General features: G+C 40.8%; 1 protein-coding gene across 3 annotated transcripts in view; it reads left to right on the plus strand.

The window, feature by feature from the left end:
* Window positions 1-17,183, plus strand: part of MBOAT1 (membrane bound O-acyltransferase domain containing 1) — a 56,623-nt gene that overhangs the window by 36,766 nt on the left and 2,674 nt on the right. For 2 of the 3 annotated variants that reach the window (XM_033061774.1, XM_033061782.1), the window contains 8 exons: window positions 719-774; window positions 3,002-3,056; window positions 5,741-5,924; window positions 7,530-7,722; window positions 10,581-10,684; window positions 13,476-13,540; window positions 14,880-15,012; window positions 16,152-16,303. In XM_033061774.1, coding sequence (XP_032917665.1) covers window positions 719-774; window positions 3,002-3,056; window positions 5,741-5,924; window positions 7,530-7,722; window positions 10,581-10,684; window positions 13,476-13,540; window positions 14,880-15,012; window positions 16,152-16,303 — 942 coding nt within the window. The remainder of the gene's footprint in view (window positions 1-718; window positions 775-3,001; window positions 3,057-5,740; window positions 5,925-7,529; window positions 7,723-10,580; window positions 10,685-13,475; window positions 13,541-14,879; window positions 15,013-16,151; window positions 16,304-17,183) is intronic. The other variant, XM_033061793.1, reaches the window with a different exon arrangement.

Below are 17,183 nucleotides of genomic sequence, written 5' to 3' on the forward strand. Positions count from 1 at the left end.
AGTTGGCACCAAAACTGCTGGGTGGCTGCAAGCCTGGCTCAGGTACAACCAACTCCTGTTTCCAGGGGCTCCAGATCCCACATGCCCATACACTCCCAGTTGGATGGTGTGTCTTGTACAGGCTGTTCACAACGCAGATGTGTGGCCAAGAAGCAAGTGGGAAACTGCTGTGCTGACAGCTCTTCTGGTATTTGCACACAGTCCTAATTGATAGAGCTATTCATGTGGGGAAATAAGCATCTGTATCTGCAGAGTCAACATTTTTTTAGAGCACTGAGGAGACAGACAATAGGAGAGTAACAAATAGTAAGAAGAGCCAGAGTTGGGTTATAGCAGCACTGCTGTATTCTAGTGTTGCATTGTATGGGGCTTCAATTTGGTCTTTGCCTGAAAGGAAGCCCAGTGGGCTGCAGAAGCTGGTATTTCCTGGTGGTGTGATTTCTTCTGAACTACAATTTGCACTGCTGCACGATAGGGAGACATAAAATAAGGCTTTGTGTGCACTTAGCAATTAAAAATTCCAGTGCAAGTTACTGCGGGGTTGTTTTGAACCCAGGCAATTGTTTTATGCCTGAGTGCCTCCTTCAGCTTTAATTGGATGTTTTCCACTTGTTGCTAATACAGTTATGCCTTTTAAAGGCATAAAGGCATTCAGTGAGAAAGTCGGGAATAATTTGTATTACAAGACATGTAACTGTTGTTTCTGTCTTTTTTATAGTCCGCTGATGATAATTACACAGAAGATCACAACACTTGCATGCCAGCTACATGATGGTAAGAAAAAGAATCTCTTCCCATGTCCTGAAGACAGCCTTTTTATTCCAGTGCATTCTATGGTTGATTTATGGAGTGAATGAATGTAGTTCAGCGAGTTGTTCCAAATGAAGAAGAAAAACGCTTTGTGGAGGAAAATGAGAAATTTAAAGTTTTTGATCAGTTTTTATGATCAAACTGTCTTTTCAATATCAGAGACAACTGTTTTCCCTTTTGAGTATTCTACTTCCTTGGGGCCCAATTTAGATTTTAGCTAGTACCAGTATCTTCTGTTTAGATGCTACAGTGAATCTCCATTAAGTTCTCTGATGCTGTTTCTGATTCTCAGAAGTCAAGAGTTGTATTTGATAAATAGGTTCAGTCATTAATATTAATTTAGCAAAAAATATGCTAGCACTGATATATTCAGTGGTAATATACTCCATGAGTCATGAGAGATAGAATTCAGTAGCTTTTCCACAGTGCAGAAAGAAGCACAGTTGCAAGCAAAATAACATTGTCTTCAGTCTTGTGCTGTGCTGTGACAAAGAGCACTATTATTTCCGAGTAGAACGCCTGTGTCTAGTACAGTGCAAAGGCTAAAAATGTCAGTTGTCATCAGTAGCAGTATTGCTTGTGCCTGCTGATGTTGCAGTGCAAATTTCTCATGATCTGAGGCCCACTGCCATACAATCTGTGGGTGACTGAATAAGTGCCTTGCTATGGAGTTGTGAGCAAGGATTCAGGTGATGGCCGCACGGGGGTCTGGCATTGTTTGCAAGCCAGGTTTGCACAAGCGAATCAAATTCTTTTAGCTGGCTATTATAGGTACAGCTGGAAGCTTGGCTAATTGACCATGCTGTTGGCATTCATGTTACTGAGGCTTATCTACTTCTGGAAGTTGACTCAGGTCAGGTATTGCTGCAATTCCACAGCAATGTGAAGCTGAGGTACGCACCTAGGATGTTGAAGGTAAATGAACAGACAGAAAGAAAAAAGACAAGAGCAGAGGCAGGAGCATTTTAAACAGACCACAAATCCTACAGATTATTGATGGAAAAGGCTCATTACATTGCAAACATCCATATATGGAGCAGTTGATCAAATGAAGGCAGCTTGCAGTTCAAGCATCAGTGACAAATTTCTATTTGTAAAAATTTAACGCGACAAATTTCTATTTGTAAAAATTTAGCACAGCTGTCGCTAAATGGAAACAGACAAATAAAATATCCAGTCCTTTAAATAATTAAGTGCTAATTGTTTCTCTGAAATTCAGACCCTCCCAGTATTTACAGACTGAAACAGTGGAGAGAGAATGGAAATGAGCAGCTTATCAGCAGTCGTTGTAGGATGTGGATCCTGTGTGTATTGGGTAATTATGGCCGGTATGTTTAGAGCAGCATTGCCGATTGGTGCCAAGCCCCTCATCTTTTGGGGGTGTGGAAATGGAGCTGCGCACATGCTTCACATCAAGTGTGTGACTCATCCTGTGTAGTTCTGCTGAAGCCAGTGGGATTCCCTGCAGTATGTGCAGCTAAAGCTTTAGGGTGAAGGTTTGTGTTGTAAGCAGTATCTGTTTACTACCGGCAGTGACACAAGATTTTTCCATCGTTTTCCTGGAACACTGAGTCTATGCACTACCTCTGGCCCCAAAGGTCTTGTGCACTCAACAGGAGGTCACCCTTCCAGTCTGGACCTTGTACAATTTCAGGTTATTACTCATGTGTATGTTTAGGCTTGCTCCAGCTGGGCTGCTTGTTCACACCAGTGGAGCTTCTGTTCCCTGTGTGCCTGTTTCCCTTCCCCTGCCCACTCCTCCTGCTGTGAAATGCTCCATTTCTCACCAAGGAGCCAGCAGGAGGCTCGTGCTTAAATGAGCCAGCAGCTTCTGGCAACAGAGGTTTTTCCAGCCCAGGACAGTCTGTAGAGGCTGTTGGGGGTCGCCTCCAGTCGGTGGCATTGCCGCTTCCATTATGAGTGTGGGAATGCTGTGACTGCTCTCCATGACAGTGTAGCCAGGGTGAGAAAGAGGGAATGAAGTGAGGGACTGGGTAAAGAGCTAGAGTAGAACTTGACATAGACGTTAGGGATTGAGATGTATTAAAACCACCCGTGACAAAAAAATTTTGAAATTATGTCTTTAGAAATTTATTTGTGGAGTGCAAGCATAAGGAATAGCTTTTTTTTGGGGGGGAATACCTTTTACTGTTTGTCTTTTGGAAACATCTGATGTGTCTTTTCTTTCCAGGAATAGGGCGACAAGCTGAGGAACTCACTGCTGAGCAAAATCGGCTTGCGGTAAAGTAAGGATGCAATTCTCTGAGTGATTTGTGTCTAATTTCTTCCAAAGAAGTTGAGTGTTTAGGTTGTTTGTTCTTTTGTTTTGTTTTCTTTTTTACCATTGCAATGTCAGGTACAACATAGTGGCCCAGCCATGAAAATGTTTCCTGCTGCTTTCCAGTTCATGACATGCCAAAAGTCCTACATGCTTTTCCTATTTGCTTGAGTAGTTTTGTTTTTGTAATACTGCTGTCACTGGCCTCCTTAAAAAACATACTTCTCCCTTATACTCCTTATTTCTTCAGTTCAGGACTTCTGCCTTTATCACCCTGTGCTGGGCAGTAAAGCACTGAGGTACTTGGCAGTGTCTCATTGACTTAAATATATACTCATTACTTATAATTACTTACACTTGTATTATTATACTCATTACTCTCATTACTTTAAATATATACTCCACACACAATAGAACAAGTCTTTGCTGAATTAACTCTTTTAAATTCAGGCTAAGATTGTACTATACAGACTTGTTGGCTGTGATCTTCATCTAATCTGTGCTATGTTATTTTTCCAAGTAAACGCTCCTCCCCTGTCACCAATCCACTCCATAATAAAAATCCATTTTGGTTTGAGTCTGACACTTCAAGTACTGCTTTTCTTTGCCATCATTTTTGAATGCTGTATTTTTTTTTTTTTTTGGTCTTCCTCCATAATATTAATACTCTTAGTTCTTCACATTATGTAATTAGTCTTCTTATTTTTCATATGGAGACAGCATCTCATTGAGCACCCTTTTTTTCCCTAGCTTGTCTCTCAATATAAGTACAACATGGAGATAAATTTGTTGTTTGTTTGTTTTTTGATGAAGAATTGGTGTTACAGAACTACTCTTGGAACCATAACTACTTTTCACCATGATATGTTTGTTTAAGGCCAAGGAAATTATTTCCTTCATTTCCAAGGTAGAAAATGCAGCCTATGAAGTTCAGAAAGTAAGGGAGTAATTTCTTGAAAAGCAAAAATCTTTTAGGCAACTTGTATAACTTTTCTGTGACCCAATAGTATCTATTTTTAAAGCTCACAGCATAATTTGTAACTTCACTTGGCCCTTAATTCTAGTCAAATTCTCACCAAACAGGCTTGGTTTTCTTTCTTGTACAGTATATGAGTTCATAATAGAAAAGAAGATGCCAATAGCTTAAGTGTCAGTGGCAGACAAGTCACAACTGAAGAGTTTAAAATCCCCTTTGGTAATACAGCCTTTTGTCTTCCCTCCTGTTCTTGGTCTGTTTTTGTTTCTTACTCATCCTCTGTACATTCCTTCGTGCATTGCTCATGTCTCCCCACCCAACCATGTGCAGAATCCAAGTTGAAACTAATAACTTTATTTGTAATCTTACTGTCGAGCTAGGAAGCTCACATCATGGACCTGATTTTGAAGGACAGAAAGATGACCCTTACCCCAAATAGTTTGCTGCTTCTTTCTGTGAAATGCTTTCACCAGAGAACATACCATTCAGGCACTAACATCTACAATAACCAGTAGGGTGAATGCAGAAAATCCTTGCTAATCTAACTGTTTATTCAAACTAATTCCACTTCAGAATAGAAGTAGGCAACAGAAAATGTTTAACTGTTGCTTAGTTTTTCTGCTAGAAATTTCTTTTAGTCTTAAAGAATTTTAAGTGTTGTTTTGGTTATGTGTGTCCATCTGTGTCTTGGGCAGGAGAGCCCTCAAGCACTGTGCCTAAGTTTGTGCTCTCATCTGAGGGCTCCGTGTTTACTTGAATGGTGACAATTAGGACATTTGTGGAGAGCACTCACTCTAATGCAGTGCAGACCACAGTGCACAATTTGGATGTTGGCATTTCTGCCACAAAAAAACCCCGAGCCAAAGAATTTACAAATTGCACTACTGCTGAGAGGCCTCTGCATCTTTCCTTTTCCTTCCCTCTGATCTATAGAAAGACAGTTGATCTTCTTCATTATAATTCAACACCAGAAGGAACTGGTGGGATATGCACTTGCAAAATGGGAAAAAAAAAAACCCAAGAAAAAACTTTCTTTGACTTTCAGCTTCTTTCAATTAATGTATTTTTTCCCTCTTTAGTTCCTTTTCCCGTCCATGATGCAATACAGACAATTACTTCCTTTATTTGAACAGTAGGAGAGAGTGCTTCTTCATTCTCTTCCTGTATGTCTCACGTGACACTTCCTATTTTTCGAAAGGCTGCAGAGGAAGGTGGGTGAGAGCTCCTCCCAGGTCTGAGAGCCCTGGTTTTAGAGACTCTCTGCCCTGTGGTTTTATGGTCTCTGACATCCTGGACAGATGTCCAAAACCAGTGACCAACTTCTCATTCCTGGTACTGCTGACGTGTCCAAAACAGACAAATTCATTACTGTTTTTAGCTAAAAAGTTTCTAAGATTACAACTTTTCAAATTATTAGTGTTAGTTCACTTGTAGCTTAAGCACTTCCATATTACCTTTGCTCTGACTGCCATCTACCAGACATCACCAGAATGTGACAGGCTGTGTTTCATCTTCCCCATAACAGATCTAGAGAGCTTTCAGCTGGGGGGAAAGGGGTAGGAGAAAGGTGAGGACTGAGGCAGACAGTGCAACGAAAAACACCGGTGAAAACCTTTGCTGTGTTTTACCTTTTTTTTTTTTTTTTTGTTCTGTTTTGTGTGACTGATTTTTCACAGGTCAAGACCTTCTTTACTGGAGTATTTAAGTTATCTCCTCAATTTTATGAGCATCATAGCAGGGCCTTGCAGCAATTACAAGGATTATATTGCCTTCATTGAAGGGAGGCATGTGCACATGAAACTATTAGAAGTAAACTGGAAGCAGAAGGGTTATGACAGACTTCCTGATCCTTCTCCAACTGTAAGTTTTAACGTGACAAAGATTGATTGCAGGGGGCAGGGAAGTACAGCTTTGTGCATGATTCTCATAATTAAAAGCTAAGAAGAAAAACCAGTTTTGGGTTATCTTGCCAGTAAAGGTTACAATGAGTTTTTTTTCATGTGTGGCTGCTGTTTTTATCACAAGGTCAGGGGTGAAGGGACTAGTGAATTTGCCAAATGGGCTTGGCATGCAAAACGGGTTGGTTGTTAATGGGTGTCCTTTGTGCAGGGTTGGGAATGGGCTGCAGGTTCTGACAATGGCAAGCAGCAGTTCAGCTCCAGACAGAGGAGGAAATGTCAGAAAAAACCAAAAAAGTCAAATCTCCCTCATAGTGCAGATGTTAGAAGTACATGAATCATGGCTAATCAGAATCTGTAGCCTGTCCAGGTGATTAGCAAGAGTATCTCACACACTTCAAGATGACTCGAGAGGTAATTTTTTCCCATAGCTTTAACACTATTTTTTAAAATATTTTTTTTTTAATATTACTTAAAACCTTCTTATAAAATAACCTTTATGTAAAGCAGGATAACATAGCATGAGGTCCAGATTTCTCTCTTATCTTAAGGTGACCCAGAATGTGTAGCTTTGTGAATGTGTGGAGAATGTCTCCTCTGAAGGTGAGCATGTGCTTTTGTGAAATGATTTATGTTGCACACAGGTGTCTTTTTACTGACTCTAGTGGTGTTACTTCTGATTTACGTTAGTCTGACTGAGGTCAGAATAAGGTCTATATTGTGGAGGATGCAAGTCAGGACAGAGTATTAAAATCTGCATAAAAAACAAATTCACATTACTTTATTCCAGAATTTGGAGAATATATAAAAATATATCAAAAATCAAAAGAGTCAAAAAATACGTGGTTGTTTTAACAGTATATTGCATTTTTATTAGCCTTTTGAGAACATGAGTCAATTTTCACATGGTATCCAAGTGCCAGATTATTTTGTAATTCCGACTGGATCAAGAAGGGTTTACTCATGGTGTGTATTTGCAAACAAGCATTGAACTACTGCTGTGATTGTCAGTAATGGTGTGTAGGAAACTAAGGAACTGGAATAGAAAACGCTGTGGCAGAGCACATACCCTGTGTCATGGGTACAAACGTGCTTTTTGGACAAGTGATTTTTAGCAAGACATCTGGGTGGTAGCTGGGTAGTGAGACCCACTGTTGCACTGAATATCGGTGCTTTTGGCTTTTAGGAGGAACCCAGTCTTCAGTTTCAGGAGAAGACAGTACATTTAGAGAAGATTTCAGCTTTCCAGTGTAGGGCTTGGTTTATTTGTTTCCTTTTCCATTTTAGACTCTCTGCACACTGATGTGGAGTCTGTCATGAAGATCATAATTGATTTTGACTTGTGCTTGTCCTACCTATCTACAGGTGGTTCAGTAAACCAAATTAAACCAGAGCTGTGACTCTGGCCTTTTCTTGGTCAGCTCTTCTAAATTAATTAGTATCAACTTTGTCACTAGTAACTTTAATGGTTCTTGAAGCCCATTGTTTTTGTATGTCATGAGCATTGCCTTGTTCTTCCACTTGAGCAAATGTTTCTAATGAATGTTTTATTGTTTGTGCTTTTTAGGGAGCAGTGATGTACAAGCTGTGTATCACACTAGTATCTCTCATTTTATTCTTGACACTTACCAAGAACTTTCCTATGGCGTATATTATTGATAACGAATTTCTTGATAAAACTCCCTTCTTGTCAAGACTTGGTTACCTGTATGTTGTAACACAGGCAGCAAAACCAAAGTATTATTTTGCATGGACATTGGGTAAGTCTGGCTACATTATGCACTTTTGTGTTTAGAAAATAAGTTCCTAAATGGGGGAGGAGGTCTGAAACCTGGGATGGGGGGAAATAAAATTGTCCCTAGGCCTGTAGTTCACATAGGAGATGTGCTCCTTTAGGCAGTGGACTCTGTGCTTGTTTAGGGGCTGATGTTAGGCCTCTAAAACCCTGTGGGGTTCTGTACATACCTTGGCTTTGAGCAGTGCTGAGAAGAAATTGGAGAACTGTGGGGAGCAAAGGAAGTCTTGGGAAGGACCAAAATCTCTGCAGGGAAAAGGGAGAGGAGATGTAAGAGAGCTCACTAAAGAAGGAAGCAATTCTTTTAAGGAGCCAACTATACTGGTGGTCAAAATAATCTTTTGCATTTTACCTTCTTCAAGTCACATTTCACCATCTATGTGTGAGGAGTCAAATCCTTTATGCCAGGCTGAAAATATCCTGGATTTTTTTGCTGGTATTACAAGACATTGTGTGTAGGGGAGATTCTGGAAGTCCAGCAAGCAATGCATAAACCTTGAAGCTGAGCAGAGTGTCACTGAGATGGAATGGAAATAGCCAGGGAAATTCATTGCAAGACTGTGATTAAACTTCTGGGAATAAAACTGTCAGATTCGGGGAAGGCAGCCAGGACTGGCATGTGTGGGATGGGAAAGGCTTTGAGATAAAGAATGACTTGCTCACAAACTTACTTTCGTGGGATCCAATGTTAAATTTTTGCCTCCATTTTTTTCTGTCATTATAGTTAACTGGAAGTCCATTACTAAAGAGATAAACTGAACTTGCATTTGTGACAAGACCAAGCTGTAGAGGATCTAGAAATGTCTTACAAATGAGGCAGCTCATGGAAAAGTATGCATTGCCTAGTGGAGGGTGAGGCCTCCTCTATTCACATCCCAAATCCAGGCAGCAGAACAGCAGGCACTTTATCCCATTTTTATCCTTTCCCAGCATTGCTCCTGGTGGCATGGCCTGGGGCATTACAAAAGCGCCTGCTGAAACGGGTCGATAACCTCAGGACAGGACAGGACAGGCACACTATTGTGTGGGAGCTGGATTCCTCCAGATCCATGGAAAGAAAATTCGGCTTCTCGCTGCATTAGTGATGGTCCTGGGAACACAAAACCACTTTGGGCCAGGTGCCTCCATCCAAGGAGCTGTGAGAGCTATACTGAGCCTGAGCTTCTCAAGCCTGCTGGGACATGAAGCTCTGTGGAGCGTGTGGAGGTTTGGGTTTTGTGAGCAGCCTGAGGGTGCACAGCTGGGATCTTCCTGTGCTTCACACCTTGCTCTGCCCACAGCAGCCTGGGAAGCAAACGGCCAAGGGGTCTGCTGTATAATTATTTACAGAATTCACGGAATCACTATGTTGGAAGAGACCTTCAAGATCATCGAGTCCAACCCATGCCCCAACACCTCAACTAGATCATGGCACCAAGTGCCACATCCAGTATTTTTTAAACACATCCAGGGATGGTGACTCCACAACTTCTCCAGGCAGACCATTCCAGTACTTTATCATTATTGCTCATTCCATGATTCCTGTTTTCTTGGTTTTGGCAAAGAAACACTAATTATTTGGTCCTGCTACCATTGGAGCAAGGGGGAGCAAATCCACTGCTCTGGGGGGATGGTTATGTGCAGCTGCAGTCTCTGAGACAGGGTAGGATCCTGTGGGCCAACTTCAGGCAGGGTAGTTGTTTATTGTTTGAGGGTTTTTAAAACAGGGAGAAAACTAAAAGTACGGAGAGCTTTCTTTCCATCAGTAAAATCTATCTCATTAAGAAAAATGGAAAACAAAGCAGAAAGTTTCAGGTTAGAGAAGGTTGCTTGTTTATTTATTTATTGTTAGTCTTGTAATTAGGTTCCCTCCCTAGTTTCGTGTGCCAAGGATCCTCCATGAGCTTGTGCCTGTACTCACAGCATTTACAAAGTAAAATCAGTTTTCGTTCCTGGGGAAGAAATACTGACCTTTTTAAAGAATAGCCAGGCTTGTGTTTTGTAAATGACCTAGAAGGAAAAGTCTCACCTGTATTTGCGCTTCTCTTTTTCTTCTAATGATCCTCAGTGTTGGCTGCAACTAATGACCTAGAGACAATAATGAACTCTCCCTTCTGTTTTCTTAGTACTAAAAGTAGGTATTTCTGGCAGGGGACATTGAAATCAGAATCTTGAGACCCAGTGATGAGGTGACTCCCAAACCCTCTGACAGGGGAGGCAGTGGACAAGAGTGCATCAGTGTGTAATGTCTACTCTTATCCAAGCTTCTACTTGCTTCAAAGCAACTAAGTGTGTAACTGAAGTTACTCAGTATTTTGGTTCATAGGGATGTTGGAACACTTTATTGAGACACTCAGCAACAGGATTAGCAAAAGGCTTTGTCTGCAGAATTCTGGATTCTGACAGTCTTAATTAACACAGCCATATTGGAACTCTTAATAAAAGTAATAAGCATGTCTTTGAGATATTACAGGTTTTTTTGAATTCTGGAAAATGCTGTGACATCCAGCTGCCCTTTGGAGAAAAATGCTCATTCATTTTATGGCAATATCTGTCTCAGACGAATAATAAAGGCCAAATAATAGGAAAAATGATTTATATTCGTTGTTATTTTATTAATTTATTTCTTCTGCACAAGGAGTAACTAGCGTTTCCTTTTTAGGAAACGACTCTTGTGTAGCCTTATAGTAATGTCCTTTTGCAAAGAAGAAGCTTCTTCTAGAAAGAGAGGTTGCTAAATCATACAAAACTGGCTTGAAAGTTTGTTTAGTGCCAGATCGACTTGTAAGAAAACATGTCTCTTCCAGCAGTCTGATTTTGACCTGTTTTGCTTTGACATTGCAGCAGATGCAGTCAACAATGCAGCTGGTTATGGATTCAGTGGAGTTGATGAGAGAGGCACTTTCCGCTGGGATCTGTTGTCCAATTTGAATATCTGGAACATTGAGGTGAGATAAAGGAGTGGCTGCATTGGCATAATTATACAGAAATGAGCATGATAGTGGGTAAAGGCTTTACTGAAAGGAAAGTAAATCTACTTTCAGGCTGCTCCTCTTTAGCATGAAGAGGTTTTGTATTTTATCTGTTGGACAGTAAAATGTGTCTGTCTCACAGGCTTCCTCATGCTCTGTATTCAGGTTGTATTTCTAAATAGTTTAGTGAGGGCTAATAAATAATTATATCAGATATTTAATAAATGAGCAGTCAGTCACTGTAGATTGTGGCTGAGCTCAGTGGGTCAGTAAATTGTTCGCAGCTATGATTCTTCACCATCTGTGGTGTGTTCTGTTTATTTACTTCTAACAATCTTTCACTTTTGTAGCCCAGTTGAGTGATGGTAGAGAAAGAGGCTGCCACAAGTGGCACAGACACGTGCAAGGGCTGTGTTGCCTCTGGTACATGGAGAAAAGCAAGGGTGGGAGGCGTAACAGGTACAAACAGCAGTGGGAGCTGACAGGGGCACACAGACCTCAGATGGAGCTGATCTGGAGCACTGTGCAGCGAGCCACACTGTTTCTCACAACATCTGTCACTCCTTCCTTGTGACTACTGCATACTTTTAAGATCCACTATCCTTTGGAAAACTATTCATGTTTGTGTCTCTAATGCAAAAGATGACCCATATAATTTGTTTGCCCTGAAGAATATTTTATGAGTGCCAGTGAGATGTGGAAATATTTATGTGTCTGCAACTGCTTTCTAAGGCTTCTTTTTTAGAAATAGGAGGAGCCTCTCTCTGCAATTCTCCAGTTGTGATTTTAAAAGTAATCACAGATAAAAATAAGTTGACTGCTTTATTGCTGAACAATCTGTGACTTAGTGAATGTGCTGTAATAGCTCTTCTCAAAAATAAAAGAGCCTCTGTAATACTTCACTGAAGATGCCAAAATTGTAAGTCTCATTATACATTCCCTTTCTCTTTTTCCTTTTCCACCCTGATTAATCCTCAGTGTACTCCTTGATGAGTACAAGATACATGGCCCAGAAAAGCTTTATACTTCTTGATGACAACAGCACCCCAGATACCACTCTGAGAGCTGTATCTGATTCAGTTTTGGGGCAGGAGATGATTCTTACTTTGATGAGCTGAGACAACTTCTATTTGAAGGAGGAAAGTAAAATGCAGCCAGTACTCTTCAGTCAAGCCAAATGAAGGAAACAGAAGCCTTTGCTCCTCTCTACCCACTGAACTGATGGCCTCTCAAAACTTACTTCCTTTACTGGTCATATAGGCAACAGAGATCAGAAATTGTTTTCAAGAGCATAAAATAGGGTGCTGTCTGATTTGATCATGTGTGCAATGAGAAAGAGAGAGGCTACAGAGACCATGGCTTTGGGTAAGCCTTGAACCACCACTTATGTGCCAACAGCAATGCTGGGAGTTGAAGTTTGATTGTACAGTGTGTACAGATACAGTCTATCTGTCTATCTATCTATCTATCTATCTATCTATCTATCTATCTATCTATCTATCTATCTATCTATCTATCTATCTATCTATCCAGCAGGTGTATAGTCACCTGCACGTGGAAAATTTCCTCAGAGTTGAGAACTTGAGTGCTAAATGTGACTATCTGATATGTAGAAAAGATAAGCACATGGAAGGAGTTGTGTGGGCCTTAAAACATGACAGGGGCCAAGCGCACGTGGGGGACTTGAAAGCCTTGGCAGCATGCTTGTTTTGACAGCCAGCAACTACTTCCTCTCTTGGTAATGTAACAGGGGAACCTAAAGGAGGCCAAAAGAGAGTGACAATATTAGCTGGAAGAGAAACTTTGTTTTTCTTGGCTCCTCTTGGTGCAGTAATGCAATTAAAATGTGGCGGTGCTGCATTGGGAATTGCTAATAATTTTAACTCTTTAAATGCAGAGGATGAAATGCCAGATTTAAGGATTCTGTGTGGAAGTGCAAAGATATCTGCTCATTCCCCGTGGAGGCCTTTGCCCTTAATCCATTTTTTCAGTGTGCCTTTGGCTGATACAGCAAAATATCACAGTGTCACTGAATCATGTCCCCACTTGGCCAGGGTGTCCCTGGAGGTTTCTGCCAGCAGGCGAGGGACCAAGGTGGAGTTGAGAGGTGAAGCTGATCAGCAGTAGGGGAGCCAATGCTGAACAAGTCCCCTAGAGCTGGGGGAATTCAGAGGAGGAGGTATGGGTGGTTCTCTCAGGATACTGGAGTCCACTCTGCTTTCTCAAGCTTAGCAGTAGGTTGAGAATTGGCTTCTAAATCTAGTCATCTTTTTGCCCATGTTTTTCAGTGTTCCTCCTTCTTTCTCCAAATAGTAGTAGTAGTAATAATAATAATAATAATAATAATAATTTGGATTGTTTTTAATAACACTTTGTTTTGATAGTACTGTAGGGAAGTCCAGATTGCATAATGGAAGGCAAGATATTTCTTCCAGAAATAAAGCTGTTTATGAACTGAAAGGAAGGTAAAGCCTGAAAAACAAGAAAACTTCTCAGATTTCCCATTATTTGAAAAGTAGCCAAACACTGTATTTAATTATATGAAACAAAGTGAGATTTTAGAGCAAGTGCCAAGTGTTAGCAGTGAGCCATCAGCCTAGTTAATGTCCCTCCCAAGTCATATTAGTATAATGATGGATTGTGGCACAGTCTTCATAAAAGTTGGCTGCTAGAATTAATATTTTCCATGTACCTCCTCACTAATTTAAATTGCAAGTAGTATTTTACAGGCTTCATTGCTAACAGTTCATGTGAACTTCTTTCTTAGACTGCAACAAGTTTTAAAATGTACATTGAAAACTGGAACATTCAGACAGCTGCCTGGCTGAAACGGTAAGAGTAATGAAACAGTTACATGCTTGTGAGATCCAAAAGCTCTCCAGGGTCTGGAAAAATGCTGACTGGTGACTCTCACAAGTGTATAGACTCTTGTTCTTCCTTTGTTTCCTGTGTCTGTAATAGTTGGTGCAATACAAGGGTATTTGAGGCTGTAAAGTTTTATTGCCGTAAGTATAAAATGCTCCTATTTTATATATGAGCAGCAAAGTCATAAACAAACTGTTCAAAACTTCCATAATAGAAAGCAATAACATTTTGTTGTTTCCCTTCATTATCTTTCCTGTACTGTTTTGCTTTGCTATGTTTCCCACACAGAGGTGAGTCTTGATGTGTCACTGGGATCCAGAAATTAAGTGAGAAATAAGGTCAAAATCTTCAGAGCCCCAGTGGAGTCTGTTTGGAGTTACCCTAAGATGCTTGCCAGGAAGTCCTTGTTTAGGATATGGGGAAGAGACTTATAGCACTGAGACGATCTTATTTTGACCTGTGACTGTTAAGGCACATATTAAAAACACTAGCATAAATCCAAATTTTATAGATTGTACTGTGTCTCATTACTCATTTCACATTCTGGTGTGATTAAAGCTGAGCATACAGTCATCACAGTGTCTGAAATTCAGGCATAGATTTATTTTAGTTATTGTAGCTATAATGATGGTAAACCCATACATCTTAAAAGTCAATGTCTGCTATTTTTCATTATTGAAATGATTCCTGGTAAGAAATGCATTATCTCGACTCGTTTCTGTGGAGCACAGAATTTGATTTAAACTTCAGATAACCAAATAGACTGGGTGTTGTTTTCTTGAACTGTTATCCTTGCATCTTGGAAGTAAAATTTTTGCTGCTAAAGTTAGCTGGAATCCCCTGTTTTGCAATAGTTTACGGCACTCCCTGTTGTTCCCAGCATCTGCCAGATAACTGTGCCTAAAAATACTTCTCTTCAGTAGAGTGAAGGGTGGGGTCACATCTCTCTGTCTTTCAACTTGCTCTTGATCTGTCAACAGAGCTTGGAAGGGCAATGTATGACTCCAGATAGAAATGTAAAAGTGAACACAGTCTTGCCTGCCCTTTTTTCCATTATTGATTTAAATGCTTTGAGCACCAGAAATACTTGTACAGGCATTCTTTGGAAGCTCATTTGCATTTAAGTGTGCTTCCTCATTCCATCTAAACCTCCATTTAAATGAAGGGAGAGTGCCTCATGCCCTAGTCTGTGACTGAACCAAGATAAGATCCCTAAGAAAACAGAGTAGTAATACCTCAGAAACAGAAGGGTTTCAAGCACAGTGGCCATTGTTCAAGCTCTTCTGTTTTGTTTTCATTTTTGCAGGGTCTGCTATGACAGAGCTCCCTGGTACCCTACGGCTTTAACATTTATCCTGTCGGCCCTGTGGCATGGTATCTATCCTGGATATTATTTTACGTTTCTCACTGGAATCCTTATCACACTCGCAGCCAGAGCAGTATGTACCTTTCATTGTTCTCTTCTAAGGCCCCTGCTAGACACTATCCAGCTGTCAGCTGCACCCTCACATGGCCAGGCAGCTTGTCCCTGCTGTGAGCCCTCTTTCATGCCTTTGCAGGCTTGATGTTTGCTGAAACTCTGTTCTGTATTGATGCTAATTGCAAAGTATCCAGCAGTTATAACCAGTGCCAGTTCTGGATGTGATGCACTGCTGCCCCTGGCTGTCAGAGGAAATGCTGCTTGAGGATGTACAGTTAAGGGTCCCACCAGCTATGTCCATGCAGTCAAATTAACTTGGAATTCAAGGTCATGCTGGATTCCAGACTTCTGCTGGGTCATGTTGCCTGTATGTTGGCTTGTAATTAACTCTAGGCCCAGTCTTGCACAAGAAGCTGCTGGGGATTGAGCATTAGCCCAAACCTGAAAAATTTGTGTAGATGGAGTTGATGCAGTAAAATGATGCCTGTGTTTATTTTGTGTAGAGTCACCAGACAGAACAGGGGTCATGTCTCACTGTTGTTAAATTTATCACTGCTGATCTTTCAGGCTGAACCAGAAACTTACGCAGGGCTGGGAAGCACCACTGTTGTCTTTTGGAGTTTGACTCCAGATAAATAACCAGGTTAATCTGAAAGGAGAATTAAACTAGTGACCAGTATTAACCACTATCCCTAGAGCAGATTGCTGAACATGTGCTTTGCCTCTCATTTATGAGGATTTCAGAGAAGTGAAACTAACTTAAAATCTCTAGGGAACGGCACACACTTTTAGGTATATGCACTTATTTGTTCATTTAAAGTAGTTTTGATTTACTGTTGATAACCAGTAAGAAATGAAAAGCAGGAGGGAGGAACAACTTCTCTCCCAAAAAATACTGTGACAGACGCCCAGAATGAGAGAGTCTACACTCTGTGGTTATGACAGAGAAAACTGGGGGCCACTTCTCTGTTTGCCACTGGTTGACTGTGAGGTCTGGAATATGCCAGTCCGTACAGATCTGCCCCCAGTGCTTTGTAACTGCTGTACAAACCTTCCTGTGCTGATGGTAAGCAGAGTCGTGCACAGCTGTGTGTCCATGTGACTTTACCTAAGAAATGAATTGATATAATTTTCTGCTTACTTTTCCTTGACCTGTAGATAAGAAACAACTGCAGGCATTACTTCCTCTCGTCAGTGCCTCTCAAGATAGCCTACGACGTTGTTACCTGGGCGGTCACTCAGCTGGCTGTGTGCTACACTGTCGCACCATTCGTTATGCTGGCTGTGGAGCCCACCATCAAGTTTTACAAGTAAGTCCTCTCCCTTTGACTTTCATCTCCAGGGTGGCATAGACTTTTGTTAAATAACCCAAACCATGCTGAAGGGCAGCTAGAATTCCATCAAATTTGAAAGGAGCTCAGATGGGATGCTTGCTAAAGTGTAAGAGGTGATTTTTGCTCTCCTGTAATGTAATGAGATTATAACAATGCCAAGGCAGAGCACTTTGGTTGTTCTTCTCATTCCGTGTCCTTACATGACCTTTCATATTCTCAGTTTCCATTTTGAAAACAGTTGGATCTCAACCATTAGCAGTAGCCGAGGCTGAAGAGGTAAAGAATAATGTGAGTTGGCAGTAGGAAGGAGGTGCTGAGCAAAGACCAGGCTTCCAGCTGCTGAATGCATATAAGAGGAGGTGTGATCAATCAATAGGAGATATGGAGGGCTCCTGGCAGAGCATTGCTCCTTGAAATGAGTATGCTTTTCATTACAAAAATATGCTACTTTTCTTACAAAGTGAGTACTTTCCCACATTCCTTAAAAATAAGAAAACACTGGCGTTGCAGACTACATTCAGTGTGCTCTTATAAAACCAAGTTGAAATAGAGAAAGTGAGAAAATAATTAGAAAAGGAAGATGGGACTACATGACTTTACTCTTGTTTTACTGTCAATGCAGACTAACAGCTTTTAGTTCAGAAGAAAGACAGTTCCCTCCTCCAACATAAAAGACACAAAACTGGTAGTCAAGATAGCTGCTGTCTGTTTGCAGGAGGTTGAATTTCGACATTTTCTATTCCTGTTTCTTGAAACATTTGATTTCAACACAGAAAACTTGCCATGGAGTAAAAATTACTCCAAATCTTTCTTAGCTTCATTTCTTAATAATTTTGTCCTGGTGAATTTTCCCCTG

The sequence above is a fragment of the Catharus ustulatus genome, chromosome 1 (assembly GCF_009819885.2).
Source record: "Catharus ustulatus isolate bCatUst1 chromosome 1, bCatUst1.pri.v2, whole genome shotgun sequence".
Lineage (NCBI taxonomy): Eukaryota > Metazoa > Chordata > Aves > Passeriformes > Turdidae > Catharus > Catharus ustulatus.